Source organism: Aplidium turbinatum, chromosome 10, assembly GCF_918807975.1.
Source record: "Aplidium turbinatum chromosome 10, kaAplTurb1.1, whole genome shotgun sequence".
Taxonomy (NCBI): Eukaryota; Metazoa; Chordata; class Ascidiacea; order Aplousobranchia; family Polyclinidae; genus Aplidium; species Aplidium turbinatum.
Window position 1 is genome coordinate 7241477 of NC_137481.1, and position 13978 is coordinate 7255454.

Consider the following 13978-nt stretch of genomic DNA (forward strand, 5'->3'; position numbering starts at 1 on the left):
GTCGTTATATATAGGGACTGGCTCAGTTAGTTAGATATAGGGACTGGCTACTTTTGGCTAATTTTGTTGTGTCTTGTGGCTAAAACGCTTTCAGCAACCTGGCAACCCTGACTGAGCATTGTTTTGTTTTGGTGGTATTTTTGTTGTTTTGGGTAGGATTCATGGTTTGGTTTGGTTTTGAATATTTATCCTCGGACTGACAAAGCCTTGATTAGTTATTCCTGGTAGTTTCGCTTACTTGTAGAGGCTCTTGACGTAGGGCCTGCTACCTAGATTGGCAGAGTGAAGTTTTTCGGTTGTTAAAATGTTGTTGCTGGGGAATTATTCCATTCACCAGGTGCCGCTGAATGGAGAGCAGTGTTAAAAGTGCATTGCTCAAGCACACACTGCACTGTGTGCACATCCATGCTGTGTGTCTTAGCTTATGTGCTGTTAATGTTGTATTCAAAGCATTAAAAGGGCAAATTTTGATTATTTTTATAAAAATCTATCAAAAAAGAAATGATGTAGGCTAATTGCTTCATACTGGTATCAGAATACAGAACTGTGGTAGTTTGAAATAATGTTACAAGCCTAGCCTACATCTTTGTAATGAAATAAGTGTTCGGTAAGATTTGAGGCATATCTGAATTTGGTTATATTTTTTAGGTCTTGAGTTAAATGCTTACCGTACTTTGTTTTAAGCTCAAGTTTGGCAACCTCTGATTATAGAACCACAACCCTAATAGTGCTTTGGCACCTGCAGCTTACCAGAGTTGCTTGCGTATTTATACAATTATTAATATAAATGCATTTCATTTTTTTAAGCCATTAGTTGTTTTTCTAACACTTTTCGGAGCTGGTATACAAGTCCCCCCCCCCCCCCCTTGGCAACTCATGGCAAAGAGGAATTGACCAAAACATGTGGATTGAAGGGGTGCAACCTAATTCGTACCATGAACAATTCATACCGTCAGTTTGTACCTTGAAAAGATCAAGAGAAAAAATTGAAAAAGCCGAAGTCGCTGATTGCAGTTTCCGCAAACATTTTAAAAGGGTTAGGGCAGGGGTGTGCAACCTTTATTACAGGAAGGCCAGATATAAATATCTGGGTGAAACCGCGGGCCGCATGTTTATTTAACATATGATTTCTAGTAGTTGCAGGCACAAAAAAGTATTTTTTTTGTTATTCATGTTATTCTTATGGCATTATTACAGGACCTTATCTCCTTGCAGATATAATAAGTGAAGACGCATAAATTTCTGAAGAAAGCTGCTAATCAAATTTATTGTCACACCCACTTTAAACTAGTTCAGTGAGAAGTTTGCAGCTGGTTTCTTTTCCTGGTGGCTTTTTCCAAATTTACTTTAATGGAAGTGCTCGCAATTCGAAGTCCACTTTCCAAGTGTTGGTCTGTCGCAGTCTGTCGGAACCGATCGATAGGGAGATTTCATGACGCCCATTTTAGAAAAAAAATGTTTGCACAAATACGTTGAGCCAAAAAAGAGACATTTTTAAAGCAATGGATTTTTTCAAATGTGGAAAGTCATCTTGGTTGAGATGTTTTCGGTAAAAATCGCCAAGATTTATTACTATATACTTTGCTTTCAAATCCGTTTTCTCTTGAAAATCAATCAGTTCAAGTTGGATATCAGCTGGTACTTTGTCAATGTCTGTGTAGAATGGCGAAGAGAATATAGATAGACTGTGCTGTGCTGATAGACACTCAATTTGTATGTACTTTTTGTTTGTTTATCGCCAGCAAAACAATAAACTGAACTGAACTGAACTATACCAAACAAATATTCATGAGATTTGAAGTCCTTGAAACGAGCCAAAAATTCATATAACAATCTTTCAAATTTAGTTTTCTTCTCAGGATGCATTCCATAGTCTCTCAAAGTTGGAAAGTGGAAAAGATTTTTCATCTGTATGTGAGCTTTCCAAAGTCGTAATTTGTTCATAAAGCCTTTTTTGTGACCATACATTTTTACGTTCCAAATAATTAAACAAAATGGGTTAGCGGTGGCCGGTGGAAGATTTCTAAAATGGTTAACAGAAGGTGCGAATCTATAATAATCCACTCCACAATGAATTGTTCACACGTACCAGACTAAACTAAATCATAAACACGTTTCGCGGGCGGCACACAATTCAAAATTGGCACATCTTTGCGGGCCGCACAATTTTTCTTCGCGGGCCGCATTTGGCCCGCGGGTCGCACGTTGCACACCCCTGGGTTAGGGTATCGGTTAGGTATCGGTATCCGCAAACAAACAAACTGAAAATTGATCAAGAGAAAAAAATAGAACATTGCTGATCGCAGTTTCCGCAAACATTTTAAAATTTTCTGTAATAATCCTAAGAGTTTTCCAAAGTCGCTGATCGCAGTTTCCGCAAACATTTTAAAAGGGTTAGGATTAGAGTTGATCGGAGTTTCCGCAAACATTTTAAAGGGTTAGGGTTAATCGGAGTTTCCTCAAACATTTTAAAATTTCTGGTAATAATCTTAAAAGTTTTTGTTTGTTTGCGGAAAATTTTAAAATGTTTGAGGAAACTGCGATCAGCGACTTCGGCTTTTTTAATTTTTTCTCTCGATCTTTTCAAGGTACGAACTGACGGTACAAATTGTTCATGGTACGAATTAGGTTGCATCCGGATTGAAGTGTGTGAACAGTAAAGCAAAGGTAAAGTAGTTTTACCCTATATTTTTGTTTGGGTCCTGTCTTTGTCATGAGTTACCAAGGGTGAGGGGGGGACTTGTATACCAGCTCCTACTTTTCTTGTGTTTTTTGGTAAATTTAATTGTATGTAAAAAATGTTTCCAATTCTAAAATGACATTGCTGAAAAATCTATTGTCTCCCGAAAGAGTTAAAATAGAAATTGTCACTTCATATTACGATCTGATGTGACTCTTGTTAATACTTCCACTTTTCACTAGATGATTGGATTTCATGATGATGCAAGCAACAATAATGTAGGTAAAGTTGACTATTTCACAAATTCACATTCAAGTTTAATAGGTTTAACTTGTGATATGTAGCCTATTCATTTTTCAATGATACTGTTGTGGAATGCTCATCTAACATAATTTGTGCATTTAAAAATATACTTTTCTAACTTATTTAGCCATTTCTGTTATAACTTTTTTTAAAGTTTTGCTTCCTTATTTTTACAGAAGTCTAGATACTGTCTTCAACGATTTATGGCTCAAACAATTTCTTGCAAAGTGTGATTTATAAAACTGTGATTGCACTAATCAGAATTGCCCTTTTTCGGTTCAATAAAATAATTGCATATTAGTACCGGTCGTTTGCATGTTTTCACATTTTTATGGCTCACTATACTGTTTAGCTGTTTCAAGCTGCAGACGAAATTGGTCGATCTCATATCTTATTTGCTAGATGTTTTGTCAGGATTATCTGATTGTTGTGTTCAACCAATTTGCTCAAGAAAAAGGTTTATGGTGAATGCTGTCTAGCCTGCTAAAAGTTTTTCTTCAGCATAAATAAACCTAGTTTACTTATAAATGAAATTTGTGACATGTGATTGTACAATGTACATGAAACATGTGTTAAAACCATTTATTCATATTTTGCAGTGCCAACAAAGCTGAATAGATTGTCTACATCATTTTGAAATCAAAACTCAAGAAGAAAAATGAATAGATTGGCTGCTACAAGATCATCAAAGTTGCAATACGATAATTGTGATAATCGTCGACTGACATGCACGAAAAGAATGCCTTCTCTTTGTCAAAAGGATATTGGATATTCTGATGATTCTGGAGATAGCGATGAATTTAACAAAGAAAAACGCACCCTAAATACAGGCTGTCAAAGAAAACACAACCTGTTAGGATCAAGTGGATTGCCTAAGGTTGTTGCGTCTAAAATGTTAGTAGGACAAAGCAGTTCTCATTCTTTTGCAGAACAATCCACAGCATCATTTTCATGTAAAAGAGCAGATGTTAGGAGTATGCAATGTCCAAGAAATGTTAGCATGTCAGCACAAGGTGTGTTTGAAAACTCACTTCAAGCGAATGACCCAATTGATCAAACTGTGCAAATAGAAAGCACAAATGGCAGCACTGCTTTTCAGAGGAAACCTCAAGCAAAAAGGGAAGCTGGGTTGCCTGATGATAACATTTCTAAAACATTCCCACAAACTAACAGACTGGCTCCTCCTAAATTAAACTTTTGTTTGAAGTTATATTCTCAGGTTTTTGGCAACAAAGGGAACAGATGTGAATCTACGTTGTTTTTTCAATCTGAAAACTCTTCTCTTAAAGCTTGGTCTTTGCACTGCTCCAAACTTCTTCCTGTCCTTACTGCTGTGTTTTTTGTCTTGCTTGGTCTTCTTTATGTATCGATGGGATCAGATGACATAACGTCTAATTTTACGTTTTCATCACTGGACTTAAAATCTCATGAGGTATGCAAGCAATCGTGCATCACAGTAATCTTGTGTTGTTCTTCATATTTGCAGTTAGCAAGTTACAATGCTTTCTTGCTTATTGTTTTCAGGTTAAAGATGTTGAAAATGAAACGTTTATAGTTGTCAATCATATCTACAACATTCTAGCCACAACAGCAGGTTTGTAAGATGACACTATACTATTTGTTTTCTCTAAAAATCAGTATTGCTTTAGCAAATACATAGGACATATGAAGTACTGTACTTCCAAAAACTCGGATCATCATGTTATTCACAACAATTTCCTCTTGAGATTTTCTGTGTCGCAACAAGATATGAAGGTGTTCTTAATCCAGAAATGATTACTTTTCTCCCCAGACAACAAATTTGATGACGTTGTCTGTAGATGTTGCGTTACAGTAGAAATGACAGATTTTGCTGTCTGGGTCGTTAGCATCATCATGGCTCTTATTTTGACTGCCAATGTGCTGCATTGAAAACGGGAGCTCATCAACATCTCTGTGGTAGAGGCAGGGATTCATAGTAATCCCATGGCAGAGGACTAAGACTGTCAGATGTTAAAATCTTCATATTTTACTTTGTAAAACAAATGTATTGAATCAATAAATCTCTTCACATAAATCGATGTAAAAAGGTAGATTTTACTTGTCAGGTAGATAGGATCTGCTTAATGCCAAGAGTAATGTGATATTTTATAACAACAGGTAATGCTTTGTGCAATGTGTCTAATGGCGACGCAAGACTACACATCGATCCATTGAAATTAGAATTAAAAGTGAGAGTGCATGGTTAAGTATTTTTAATTAATACCTCCAGTCTCCACAAGTCCAAAGTATATATAAACATTTTTTTATTTTGATTGTTTAAAATTTCTTCGGATGCATGCTTTTTCATAGCATACAAAACTATCGTAGTATCGCACTGTTGTTTACTTTGAATGAGTCACGGTTTCAGATGATCTTTCCTGGCAGCTTTTGCAGTGAAAATTTACTGTAAGATATTTTTTCACAAGGTTGGCAAGTTGCAGTTGTCCAAAGCTCTTGGCTTGATACGGAATCATCCAGAATGGGGAATTTTTCTGTACATAGATGAATTAGGCACACATTTAGAAAATGAAGACAAGTGAGTTTCTTCACAACTAACCATAGTTTCATAAATAAACATAACAATGCTGATTAATTGTTTGGTGACAAGTTTCCTGCATCAAGTTTTCCCGGTCTGGTTTTAATTTGTTCAGTTGGAAATGCAAAATTTTCCTAGATAAACAATTAATTTTTACGAAATTTATTATACAGTTCAGATTGTCTTGTTTTCCTTTCTTAAAATTTAAAACTTTAAAGTGAAACCTTTTCATGCTGAAAGCGGTTAGGAATTAAAATGAAGAATTTCACGACTTTTAACCGTTCAATTCATTAATTGTTTTCACCTAATAAAAATATATATATACAGGTATCTAAAGAAGGTAGAACACATACTTAAAGTTGTATCCAACACTTTCACCTCCTGTGATGTTGAATGTATTGACTATGTTAGCTAGTCGAGTAACAAAACTAATATCATGGCCACGTGACTTATAATTTGTATATGTGACAATGGTAAGTTTCACAGTTTGAGCACTGTTCTTTTTCTGGAAACCAAGCATCCAATTCTTCCTACCCTGTGCAGACTCCAGCGTGCAGCAACCAAAGTATTGTATCGCCTTGCCATCATTCTCTTGGGTGAGTTGCACGCAGAATGTGACAAGCTAAGTTCACCGCTTTCGTTAATTGTTCGAAAGCGGTGGCAATTTGGAATTGTATGACTCGCTTCACCAAGATTTGAATATAACTCAATCTGAATTTATGAAATTTTTTTTAAATATTTATTCAAAAGCTTGAAATAAAATTTGGTAACTTTTTTGTGGTTATTGGTTATTTTTTGATTCGTTGAATGAATCAAACCTGTTGACTGAGAATTTGATGACGTGGCCAAATTGCGCTAATGCTGGAACTATTTGCAGCTCTATTTGTGATGTGGCTGATGTTGCTCTGCCGTCGCTACATGCAGAGAAAAGAAGAAGAAAGGCGACAGAAGATGTTCGCTATGGTTGATAAAATACTAGGTAGGCTACAAGGTACAAGCCTACATCCACTGTGCAAACTTTAGTGAAGTCTTTTATTGCGTTTGTTATATGTGTGGCCTAACGCTGAATGTATGTGCTGCTTTTAACGAGCTTAGAATATTCGTATTTTAAATGGGAGTACTACAATGCAAACGGGTGAAATAATTTTAGCTCTATCACAGTTTTTAGGTAATACAGGCGAAAGCTGAGGCAATTATTGAGTTTTTTTAAAGTTGCAATTAAACTCACTAAAAGCAAGTTGTTAAATTTCACCCACATCTCAAACTGACTCTCTTTCATCCATGCGATGCAGTAGTACATCGGTGCACTGTCATTTACTGTATGTGGCTTAAAGAAATAAAGTGTTGGAAGTTTTACTTCAAAAGACACCAGATTGGTTTGTGTCGTTTTGTAATGCCCAACCGTTCTTGAAAATGGAAAAAAATAGAGCTGCATTTCCCACTTTGTAAACGTTGCAATTAACTTTTTCAGACGTTTTAAAAAATCATTATGTGACAACTTGCATTGACGATAAAGTAGAACCTTTCATCCCAATCCTCCGTGTACGCGACATGGTGGTCCCACCAAACCTAAGGTACGGTAATATAATTAATTTCATTTATATTGAACAACCAACTTTAATTGCTTGCTACTCCAATAATTTACATGACTACTTTTGTCAATTTGTATTGTTTCAAATTGCCTCGTATTTATTTTTCCTTGCGATATAAAGCAGTTTTTAATTTGAATTATGCGATAAGCTATTTTCCGATTCAGGCGCTCGAAAACTAAGGAATGGGAACAGGCTGTACACTTCATATCTGTCAATGAATTTCGTGTCAAAGTTGAAACGCAAAGCATTGGTGGCGAAGATTGCAGAGTGTGGAGATGGACCCAGGTAAAATAAATGCATTGATGTTCAACCCAGCCAACCAAGTTGGATTTTTTTCATTGTTTCAATAGATTTTGAAAGCGGTATAATACAATAATTTTTACTGACACCTGCGTCAATTCATTAACTTGACAATATTGTTTACACATTGTAAATATTTCTGTGACGGTTTCAACGAACTGAGTGTGTCTGCTGTTCTGATTTCGGTTGACACAACTGGGACTCAGACTGCAGGAAAAGCAACAACATGAGCTTCATAAGAAGCTGACTGTGTATTTTCAATACGTTGAGGAAATCCACTGCTGAAGTGTAGTCATAAAAGCACTAAACTGTGTGTTGTAAGTTCAATAAATATCACTCTATTCCTGTTTTTGTGCAGTGTGCATGCATTGGACCATAGTAGCGCATTTCAGTAGAGATCCAATATTGAAATTTTGTCTGCAACTTTTCATGAATGCACCATCGACCCAGACAGCTGCTTCCTGTCCAGCATTTGCTTGTCATACAAAATTTGAATATTGATTTCAAACAGAACAGTTTATGAAGTACGTGTATTAAGCAATCGTGGCTAATTTACGTTTGGCTAGTTTTACGCAACATACCGACTGCAGTACAACGTTTCACTTAAATGCCCAGACAGGAAAATCCGTCATTTTTACATGGATTTAACATTTGCATACGTTGAATTAATGTAAAAATGACGGATTTTGTTGTCTGGGAGAAGTCTCAAAGCATTTCGTATTGTTTTTAATGTACAAGCGTTTCGTGATCGGTCAAGCCTTACTAACTGGCTTTATTGTTTCTTCAGCAGACTCATACAGTAGGCAACGTAACTATCACGTCTTACTTTTGTTGCTGTAACTCATACTCAGACAGTAAAATCCGTCTGCAGACGTTGAATCAATGTAAAAATGACTGATTTTGCGGTCTGGGTAATAAAAGGATTAAAATCAGTGAAACTTGAGTGCATTGAGCTAAAAAAAAAATTCAACAGGTTGCTTTGCCTAGCAAAAACGATCAAGCACCGAGCAGGGTCTGGAAAGGAGGAGCTTTGGTCACTAACCCTTCCAAGAATATTCCCAACATCTGTCCCACTCCTTGCTTGAAGATACGAAACATGTTCGATCCTGCTCTGTAAGTTGATCTCTCTTTGTACTGACTACTGATGTGTATCGGAAACGATTTTCAGTTTTATCAAATCTCGAAGTTGATCTATCTGCGCATACTGTAGGCCAGGGATGGCCAAATAATTTTGGCCATGATCCACTACCGGCAAATCTGAGAACTTAGTGATCCACAATGAGCTGAAGACGACACCCAGCGGCGGGGGGTCTGGGGGGCCTCCCCCAGAAAATTTTAAAAAATTACTTTAAATTCGGTGCATTCTGAGAGCATTTTCAACAAAAATGTGGGTATAAATATTCCTGTAACATAGTGCTGTCCGGTGGCATAGCAAAAGGATAAGATCATGTTTTCTTGGGCATTTTTCGGTAATAAAGCTTAGTCTCTATGTTTTCTTGTTGCTAATTCCTGGCTGAGATATTCGAATGTTTGGTATTGGCAAAACTCGCTCTTTTAATGCAGTTTCGTGTAAAATTAGGCAAACTTTGTTTTAGAGACATAGAAACTGAAAGCATCATTCTCAATATCGTGATTCGTGACGTCACACGCGTGCCAAAGGGGGGGGGGTTGTAACCCCCAAAACCCCCCCTTGGCTACGCCACTGGCTGAAGATGTGCATTTTTCCTTTTGTATCATACAAAAAAGATGGAATTATTTGGGTACATCTAAAACAAGGCGTCAAGATACGATATATACATAATTTGATTAAAAATCAGTGAATGAGTGTGCTGTAATGAACAGGTCTGGTATTAGAGAGAAAAATGATGAGTGGGCTTTGATTTTACAATACTATCGAAACGTGGTTTCCTGTTACTTACAGCGATTTTTACGAGTTCATGAAGATGAATATTTAAAAAAAAAGTAAAAAAAATTAGCAATTTTTAAAATAAATACTTTGAAGTTTTTTTCAGAGCCAACTTGAAAGATCCACAAAAAAAGTTGAAAAGATCCGGAACCGGATCGCGATCCGCCATTTGGCCATGCCTGCTGTAGGCTATCTTCCTATGTACATATACTCTGTACATATACTTTTCGTGCATACATATACTGCCCATACATATACTCATTATGCTGTAGTCGGCTGCGTAGCCGAGTGGTGAGAACGTCTGCGCGACGTTCGAAAGGATGTGGGTTCGACACCGCTCTAGAACACGCGGCTGTGTCTCGGCGAAGACACTTAATGGCAAGCCAAACTAAGGGGAGCAGCTGACTCGAAGACTATTATGTCACTTCGCTGCTTCCTGTCGTCTGTTGTATCGCATCTGTGATCGCAATGTACTGTGTGATATCGCAATGGGCGCAAATAAAAGCAAATAAAATAAAAGTTTATTATTATTATTATATTATTGCATTGCAAAATTATTTTAATCGGGGGCGAGGGGGAATTAACAGCAACAGTATATTGTCTAGTGTTTGTCACCACACGTTTGATTGATATTTAGATAATTTGAGCTTTTGCTTTCTGATAATCCAATTGGCAAGACCATTTAGTACAACACACCATTTAGTTCAGTCTTGCATGCGCATGTCGTATGTAAGTGTTAATTTTTTTCTATTAAGTTTGTTGATGCAGTTTTTTAACAATTTTGAATGAAATTACTTTCAGTCCTATCCCAAACAGCAAATCAGTCGCGTATTCAACATTTGATTCAACGTCTGCAGACGTACAATGTAAAAAAGCGACTGATTTGCTGTCTGGAACGTTAAAGGTCTGTCCTTGCTTGTCCTCAAGTCTTTTGGTCACCCTGTCCCATTTAGCAAATCAACCCTTTTTACATTGATTTAACGTCTGCAGACGTTGAATCAAAGTAAAAATGACTGATAAATTAGCTGGAATCAATGATTTATAATCCCTGCCTTTTAACTTGGCGCCATGATACAACTATTTTCTGTGACTGCATGTCTGTCACATTGGCTGCATTATCCCCAGTTAATAAATAAAAGTAGTTGTTTGTTTCATGTCAATTTAACGTCACAACACATAAAAGTGATGAAAAAATACAAAGACGTCCTATAATTGTACCTTAGCGCCTGAAACATACCAGCTCAGTTAGCTAAGAAATGCCATTAAAATACGTAGCCTACTTAATTTCCCAACCTTTGTTCCCTGCGAACCAAGGTTCGCTGAAAACCTTTGTAAGATGTTTTGTAATACGCTTCCATGCGATTACTGCAAACTTATCAAAATATTGCAGGGGTGTAGTTTTCCTGGATGAGATTCGTCGTTTTGCTACTAAATATGTGCTTGTAGTCTAATTTAGTATTTGATTGATCAGAGGATTATCCTAATTTTATGCTTTTTTTTAGTGAAAAAGATGTTGACTGGCAGCTCCAGATACAAGAAAGCATCTTGGAGAAGTGTTCGAATAATAACGAGATCTTGTCTGTTGTTGTCGAGAAAAAATCTAAAGAGGTGCGTGACGTCATGTATCTTATTACTGATACCCATAAGCTTACTTCCGAGACTAGTTTTAATATTTAGTCGAATAATAATAACGCTGGACGGACGCTCCAAGGGACGCCGGTTCCAACACCGACCGAGAGAACGAGGTGACGTCATTGCGCGACATAATGGCATATCTAGAAGGGGACAATGGGACTGAATTTCTTGCATGCCCAATTTTCCCATCTACCAAGGGTGTTATGTCTGATTCTGAAGGAATTTACTTTATCCAAGTCAGTTGTTAAAAGATCTGCACTTTGATATTTGAAAGGTTGAATGCATCAATATCGGCTTATTTACCGATCAAATAAAACAGTTGATTAGACAACCTCATTTATAAAAATATTTTTCTCCGTATGCACCATCCTTAACCCGATCAGCTTATCGTTTCCAGGTAACGTGAAAATTCAAATTCAATCATGCGTAACGTGACTAAGCATAAGCGCGTCATCGGCAGCTTGAGCCATTGATCTGTAAGTCGTCAGTTGTTGCATACGTAACTTCGCGCTGAGTCATCTACGATTAACTATCCACGATAAACTTAATCGACCAGTTGGATGCACTAACAATGAATTTTTTAATCGGCCGATTAAGATAACCGTAGATAATCAAGGATCTGTAAGCGCGAAGCTCATTGGTGGATCTGCAATGGACGATTTTTACCTGCAGATTATGATTGGGGCATAAGGAAAAAATAATTCGCGAAATACTCTGCCTAAGCAACCAATTCGCTTAATCGATGAATGACCAAGCAGTCTTTAGACCAACTCCGTATATCTGCGCTGATCGTAACTTTCAAGGGCAAGTCTGGAAATAGTGAAAATCTTTAATTTTAACTTTTGCCTGTGTTCTGCCACTGGTGGTCTTATTGTTCCACCTACTTGTAGTCACCATTGAGAATTGACTTCTTTATTTCTTCTCAGGGTGTTGTTTACCTCAAATGCTCGTCATGTCTTGCTGCTGGCAAGGCATTCCAGTCATTACAAGGTTCTTGGTTTGACTGCCGCCTGGTTACTGTTAAGTTTATTAAACTGCAGCGGTTCCACACGAGGTTCCCCCATACGGTCGATCTTAAAACTCCACTCAAATCCAACTCTAAGGATCAAGTTGTCACTTTTCACTCTTCAGAGTTAAATTCTAGTGGCCTTTTGACGCCTGATTCTTTTATATCAGACTTTTAAATGAAAGCATCAGAATATTTTGTTTACTGTATTTTAAAGGATTAGAAGTGTTAAATATGCGTTCTACTGGTGCAAATTAAGTTGAACTATCAAAAGTTGTATAAAGTGACAATCTGCTTTTATTCCGACGTTTCGTCAATCAGACACGACTGGCTTCTTCAGGGGGCGAGACCAGGCAGTGACTACCAGTCTAGCATGGCAAAACACAGGACCATGTTGCTGAAATCAACTAAACATGCAAAATGAAAATTCAACTTTGTCCTGTGTTTTGCCATGCTAGACAGGTAGTCACTGCCTGGTCTCGCCCCCTGAAGAAGCCAGTCGTGTCTGATTGACGAAACGTCGGAATAAAAGCAGATTGTCACTTTATACAACTTTTGATAGTTCAGCTTAGTTTGCACCAGTAGAACGCATCATGTTATTTAACTAAATGTCTGGTGAACAGCCTCATTCAGTTTTCAGGATTGAAAGTGTGTTTAACTAAATTTTTTAATATTTTAACGTTGTACTGCTTTTTCATGCCTAAATATCGCTTTTATTTGACCCTTTTTCTGAACAATCAGTATGACTGCTATTTTCTATGTGTTTTGCCATGACATCAGTCACTTTTACGATATAGCCATTTTAGATACCGCTTCTTCATGCAAAAGTGTAGTATAAAGCAGTGGCCGAGTGGTTAGCGCGTTGGGTTCGCAGTCGAGGGCTTGCATGTTCGACTCCAGCCACCCGCACTTGTTGTTACTCTAGGCAAGAAACTTTACGATAATTGCCTTTACCCAGTGATCGATTTCGAGTAATGGGTAGTACCAAATTTAAGTCATAAGTAGAGTAGGCAACCGGAAACAGACATTGCCGTCGGCTGCAGCGTGGGTCAGGTGTACGTCGAAAGGCGTACACCGATGCATAGCGCTCAAGTCCGCTGCCCCGCAATGCAGGATAAAGACATGAAAAACAAACTTGCTTAAGTATTCTAACAATTAACTAAAGATATAATTATTTGAAAACATATTTTGTATGTATTAGAGTGTCCACCAATGTCAATTGCCATCATTTTCTGAGTGCAGATAATTTCTCCACTCGTGAGCGCAAGCGATTGACGTCATATCCAGCGAGCTAAACCTAGCCTTTGCACATCAATTCTACAATCTACATGTATGTGTAATCCTATCAAGGGCTTGTGCTAGCTGGATAGTCTCCTTTTGAATGTGCAATATTCGTCATTACAGTTTAGTACGATTTCAATACTCAGCATGAGACGTGTTGTGAATGTCCGTTTCATAGGCCTATAATCTCTTTTTTTATTTGGTTCCTTTGATATTTTCCAGCTAAGAAAGTTGTTTTTTCTTCATCGTCTCAAAGTTTTCTCAGACAGCAGATCAGCCGTTTTTACATTGATTCAACGTGTGCAGACGCCAAAATAATGCAAATAAACGACTGGTGTGCTGTCTGGGATGTGAAACCGATGAGTATTGCTATTGCCATCTATTACTGTATTTTGGTACAACACGTTTTATTGCGATGTTCAATCGACGCAATGATAAATGTAGTTTGCCTAGCTGAGAATCAATCCAAGGTACCTTGATCTTGTTATTTCTTGACTGGCAGAGCTCGGTGTATGCCTGAAACAAGTCGTGTCATGCTGCGTTTCGTTTTTTTCAGAGTCTTAATGATGCAGTTGTGTGAAAACAATTTATGTTTCTCATTTCATATTCTTGCCAGTTTGAAATCGCTTTCATGTCAGCATTTGTAGGTCTATTTGCTTCAATTATATCTGAGCTTTTGTTATACTGTACTGCTATAATAAAAGATTGCACAAAACTT

At 37.3% G+C, this 13978-nt stretch overlaps 1 protein-coding gene across 1 annotated transcript; it reads left to right on the forward strand.

Annotated features, from left to right (window-relative positions):
• The first annotated feature begins 2434 nt into the window (after nt 1-2434).
• On the forward strand, nt 2435-13973 carry LOC145778811 (inner nuclear membrane protein Man1-like). Its single transcript, XM_082590395.1, has 12 exons — nt 2435-2958; nt 3583-4415; nt 4508-4577; nt 5123-5193; nt 5431-5540; nt 6027-6136; nt 6418-6519; nt 7012-7114; nt 7297-7417; nt 8406-8545; nt 10841-10946; nt 11900-13973. The coding sequence occupies exons 2-12, from the start codon at nt 3642-3644 to the stop codon at nt 12155-12157; spliced, it is 1965 nt and encodes a 654-aa protein (XP_082446521.1). The 5' UTR covers nt 2435-2958; nt 3583-3641; the 3' UTR covers nt 12158-13973.
• The last annotated feature ends 5 nt before the right edge of the window (nt 13974-13978 follow it).

Bases quoted from the DNA above. Each gene is read 5' to 3' on its own strand.
- LOC145778811 (XM_082590395.1), top strand. From the start codon at position 3,642: ATGAATAGATTGGCTGCTACAAGATCATCAAAGTTGCAATACGATAAT. The intron at 4,416-4,507 runs GTATGCAAGCAA...TATTGTTTTCAG, and splicing joins TGGACTTAAAATCTCATGAG to GTTAAAGATGTTGAAAATGA. The intron at 7,115-7,296 runs GTACGGTAATAT...TTTCCGATTCAG, and splicing joins GTGGTCCCACCAAACCTAAG to GCGCTCGAAAACTAAGGAAT.